Source organism: Zingiber officinale, chromosome 7A (assembly GCF_018446385.1).
Source record: "Zingiber officinale cultivar Zhangliang chromosome 7A, Zo_v1.1, whole genome shotgun sequence".
NCBI lineage: Eukaryota > Viridiplantae > Streptophyta > Magnoliopsida > Zingiberales > Zingiberaceae > Zingiber > Zingiber officinale.
Window position 1 is genome coordinate 23,358,649 of NC_055998.1, and position 5,309 is coordinate 23,363,957.

Consider the following 5,309-nt stretch of genomic DNA (forward strand, 5'->3'; position numbering starts at 1 on the left):
CAGGAAGAGGCTCGCCTGTTGAGGATAAGAGTCGGACGGTTCACCTTGATCGGAGATCAGTTGTACAAGAAAGCCTTCTCTAGGCCTCTACTCAAGTGTGTGGGGTCGGAGGACGCTGACTACATACTACAAGAAGTGCATCAAGGATCCTGTGGAGGGCATTCGGGTGGTAGCTCATTAGCAAGGAAAATCCTGTTGGCCGGATATTTTTGGCTGACCCTCCAAGAGGATGTCGCTCGGACGGTGGTCACGTGCTTATCCTATCAGAAGTACCACAACTTCTCACACCGGCCTACAGAGGAAATAAAGGTTTCCACTGTATTTTGTATGTTTGACCAATGAGGCATGGACATCTTAAGACCATTCTCCATGGCGACCGGTCAATGGAAGTTCCTGCTCATGGCGGTGGACTACTTCTCTAAATAGATCAAAGTCGATACCCTAGCCAAAATAACTGAGTAGATGGTCATCAAGTTCGTATGGCAGAACATCATCTGCCGATTCGACATCCCTCGTCGGCTCGTCTCAGACAATGGAAGATAATTAACCGTCGGAGGCTCAGGGAGTGGTGCGAGGGATATGGTATCCAGCGGGCCTTCGCTTACGTGGACTATCCGCAGAGCAACAAGCAAGCTGAAGTCACCAATCGGGAGATCCTTCGAATCCTTCGTGCTCGGCTCGACCACATCGGATGTAGCTGGGTTGATGACCTCCCAAGCATGTTATGGGCTATCCGCACAACCCAAAAGGAAGGCACAAGCATGACCCCCTTTCACCTGGTATACGGTGGCAAAGCAGTCGTCCCGGTAGAGGTCATGGTAGAATCCGATCGGGTGCAGCACTATGACGATGGGAACATCGAGCGGGGGATGATGGAGCTCGACTTGGTGGGCGAAACGCGGGCGAAAGCCGCCGTTCAGCTGACGGCCTATCGGTAACGTATGAGGTAGAATTATAATCGACAAGTGATCCTAAGATCCTTCCAAGTCGGCGACCTCGTCTGGAAGAAAGTAAAGTCGGTCGGCGATGTCGCCAAGCTCGAGACACCATGGGTGGGACCATTCAAGGTTGTGAAGAAGATCCATTTGGGCACCTATTATTTGGAGGACGAAGAGGGGAGGCATCTCGAGAGACCTTGGAGCGCGAACAATCTACAACTCTACAGAGCTGGATGAGAGGTGCATAAGTGAATCATGTATTTTGTGGCTATTGTGTTTGCCGAGTGTAGGAAAAGTTTGAATAAAAAAGCAAAGGCCTCTTTTAAGTGTGTCTCCATCAACGATCGAGCGGCGATCTTAAACTCGGGTGCAAGTATAAACAAATCATCGAGCGACGACGTTAAACACGAGTCTCCATCAACGGTCGAGCGACGACGTTAAACACGAGTCTCCACCAACGGTCGAGTGGTGACCTTAAACCCTCGTCCCCATCAATGGTCGAGCGATAACCTTAAACCCTCGTCTCCATCAACGATCGAGCAACGACCTTAAACCCCCATCTCCATCAACGGTTGAGCGGCGACCTTAAACCCTTGTCTCCACCAACGGTCGAGCGACGACCTTAAACCCTCATCTCCACCAACGGTCGAGTGGCGACCTTAAACCTTCATCTCCATCAATGGTCGAGCGGCGACCTTAAACCCTCGTCTCCACCAACGGTCGAGCGACGACCTTAAACCCTCATCTCCACCAACGGTCGAACGGCGACCTTAAACTCTCGTCTCCATCAACGGTCGAGCAACAACCTTAAACCCTCATCTCCCTCAACGATCGAGTGGCGACCTTAAACCCTCGTCTCCATCAACGGTCGAGCGGCGACCTTAAACCCTCGTCTCCGCCAATCGTCGAGCGGCAGCATTAAACGTAGGTCTGTTTCAAATCGTCGAGCGATGACATTAAACGCGAGCCTACTTTGAACCGTCGAGTGGCGACATCGTATCCGAAGCTTCATCAACTAGACAAGCGGCAATGACAGACCCAAGACTACACAGGCAGTCGAATGGCTAATTGCATATAAGGGTTGTCCAAAAGCCCCCAAAAGGGCAAATGAAGGGCTCGTTCGAGAGAACACCTCGGAATACTTCAAGCCCAGCGACTTGAAAAGAAAGGCGAATCGAGTGGGCGCGCATAAAAATCACGGCCGAACGGAAGAATTATGAGGCTACAATATAGTTAGAGGAAGAACAGAATGCGAAAACAATAAGAAAAAGGCACGTCGAACGGCGGAGCATGCATTAGTACTCGGAAAAGCTTACAAAAGGATTACAAAGATCAAGCTCTCAGCCTCACTCTAAGTAGTCTAACACGTCGTTAGGTAAAGCAGCTGTAAGCTTATCCCGACTTATGACTTTGCCCGTCACAGCGGTCGGCAAGTGGCCCCCCTCGTGAAGTTGGTCGATCATCCTTTTGATTGCCAAGTCAAAAGGCAAAGGGCCCGATCGGTGAATCTGTAGTAGAATGCGTCCGAACGGAGGTAGGTTTGCTTCATGGTTTCAAACCTGCTCCCTTCAGCATCCTGGTAGATGCATAGGGCCACCCCAGAGCCCTCCATCTCATCCTTAGTGGCGACTATTTAGTCCTGGAGGGCTTTTTCTTCGGCCAAGCGGCTAGTCCGCTCGGTCACCATGAAATCTTCGGCCTCCTTGAGCTTCTGGGCGAGCTTCCTGGCCTCCTAGTTCTTCAGCTTGAGGTCATTGATGGCCCATTGCTTCCAAGCGGTGGCCGACTCGGTCTTCTTATCGAAGGTGGTGACTTGTTTTTTGTATTGAGCCAACATCACCTCCTGGCCGGCAGACTTTTTCCGTTCGACCTCCAGGAGTTTGTTACTTTTATCCGGATCGGCCTTCAGCTTCTCGACCTCGGAGAGGGATGGCCTTGGGAGGAAGAGGCGCCACTCAAGACCTTAAGTTTCCTAAACTCATCCTCCAAACAAGTCAGCCTGTGGCACATGGCCAAGCTCTCCACCTAGTACTGCAGGTGAACAAAAGAAGGTTAGGTTCGAACGAAGGTAAGCCATGAATTTACAATAAAGAAGTTACCCCGGTGGCCATTTGGGTATGGCTGTTGGCCAAGGCGCCTAGAGGAAGCATCATCGCATGGGTCGGGGCGTCCTGCTAGACTTCGGCGAGCTGCCCCTGAATGAGGATCTAGTGCTCAAGGGTCCGGGACTGGGTGCTCGGCTCGCTGTAGTCCTCCGTTGGCAGGTGGAGGATCACCGTGATAGAGCGTTGGCCGCTCGGAGCCGAGTGGGAAGAGACCACTGTGCCAGAATCCGGTAGGAACCCAGACCGTTGGACTGCTACGGGCTTCAATGGTGGCAGTATGAAGGCCACGGGTGATGTGACCACGACACCTAGCGACAGCTCGGCCAAGGAAGGCGTCTGGTCGGACAAGGAAGCCTCCACAGTTTTAAGGAGCGTGGCCGAAGTCGAGGTTCTGACCCTCTCGATCGGTTGCGCCCCCGAGGTAGCAGAACGCGGAGATGGCTCCGCTCGGTGCCTCTTGCGCCGGGTCAACGGCACGTCAGAGGAGGTCGATCCAGAGGGTTCCTCGACAGGAATGATTTGGCGCTACTCCGTTTGAGGCTGGGAGCTCGGGGTAGTTCCTTCGCTCGGCGCATGGCTGGTCACACCTTCGCCTACTTCTGTGGGCATCTCCTCGCTCAGCCCGAGTGGGTCTTCATGAGAGCCGGCTGGTGGCCGACCTCGGCTCGCCAACTCTTTGGCGGCCACCGCCTCGATCGCGACGTCTGAAAGCTTCGCTTTGCCAGCCATCCTTGCTCGCATCATGACTCCGGCTGCAGAAGAGAAAGAAAGATCAGTTAGTATCAAAGGGAAAGGATAAAGTGGTTGCATACCTAGGTTGGTCGGCAGCCCGGTATGGATCGGACTCAGGCCAAAAATGTACAATACACTCCAGCAGCAGCTTGTGGATATGATATTTCTGATTGGCCAGCATGGAAGCCGCATGAAGATAATCCAATCGGCTCTTATATCGCTTCAGGTCGGGCTGAGGCGCCACTTCAAGTTGCTAACGGGTCGTGAACTCTGCCCACTCGGGGAAACGCATGAAAAAGAAGTATTCTTTTCAGTATTTATTAGAGATCGACATTTTGTCAAAGAAAACTAGCCCGACCCGAGACCGGAAAAGGAAGGTCCCCGACTTAGATTGTTTGGAGTAATAGAAGTAATGGAAGACTCGAGGAGTAAAAGGGATGTCGTGCAGCCGAAACAAGACGGTGACGTCGCATAGCAGACAGAAAGAGTTCGGTACGAGTTGGGGGAGGGAGATGCGGAAATATTTACAAACTACGATAATGAACGGATGGACGGGAAATCGTAGACCGGCGACAAAGTGGTCTTTGAACAGACAGATTGTGTCGGTCAGGGGATTATTGGGTTGATCTGACGGAGAGGGTAGAACGATCTCGTGCCCTGGGGAGTTCAAAGGTATTTTTTAGAGCCTCCGCGTCACCCGCATCGAATCGAGACTCTATCGTGATATACCAGAGTCCGAGAATGACAACCAACGGTTCCAAAGAGCTCACCATTGCGATAGAAATTACAAAAACAGCGGAAGAAATGCAATCGAAAGAGCGAAAAGACCACTGAAAGGCCACCGGAACAAAGCAAAACAGAGGCAAAGGAGAGAGCTTACTGAAAAAGGAAGAGATCGCTAGGAGAGAAATGCTGGTGGTCGTCGGAGTGAAGTGGGCAGAGGAGTAGAGGTCGCCGGAAACACGGAGGAAGACGCAAGTGCGGGCGAGAAGCTGACACTACGGGTTTATAAATGATGTACTCGGTCGACCGAGCCATCTAATCTAGGTCATGAAAACCTAGGCGAAGATCTGATCATTGAATTTAAACCGCCAAACGTCGCCATCAATACCTGTCACGTCAATCGTGTGATAGCTGCGGATGTGACACGTGGCGTGTTACCACGGGTCGGTAATTAAGTCTGGCATGGGAACCTGCTCCCCCTTAATGAAAAGAGATTTACACGCTTCTCGAGAAATTGAGGTGTCGTCTGCCCAGCCTGCATTCGCCCAAGATAGACGGAGGAAAAGGTCTGCAAGTGTAGGCCTTTGCTTGGTCGATCGGATCAAAGGAGTGTGCTTATAACCGAGCGACCACCTTCAAAAGACTGATCGGCAAGGGTCAGACCTAGCCTGATAAGTCTGTACAAAAAGGAAGGTCGATCAGGATGGAACCTGACCACGTAATAATCCAATCAGTCAGACCACGACCTCCTTCGACTAGACTTGAACGGGAGGCATGTGATGTGGTGATAAGGAGGGGCCCACCTTTGGAA

The 5,309-nt window shown here is 51.9% G+C and overlaps 1 protein-coding gene across 1 annotated transcript; it reads left to right on the plus strand.

The window, feature by feature from the left end:
* The first annotated feature begins 479 nt into the window (after positions 1 to 479).
* Positions 480 to 938, plus strand: LOC121999281. Its single transcript, XM_042553981.1, has one exon. It carries the CDS (start codon positions 480 to 482, stop codon positions 936 to 938), a length of 459 nt encoding a protein of 152 aa, XP_042409915.1.
* Positions 939 to 5,309: the final 4,371 nt, after the last annotated feature.

What these genes read in the sequence shown, in the direction of transcription:
- LOC121999281 (XM_042553981.1), top strand. Translation starts at nt 480, where the DNA reads ATGGCAGAACATCATCTGCCGATTCGACATCCCTCGTCGGCTCGTCTC.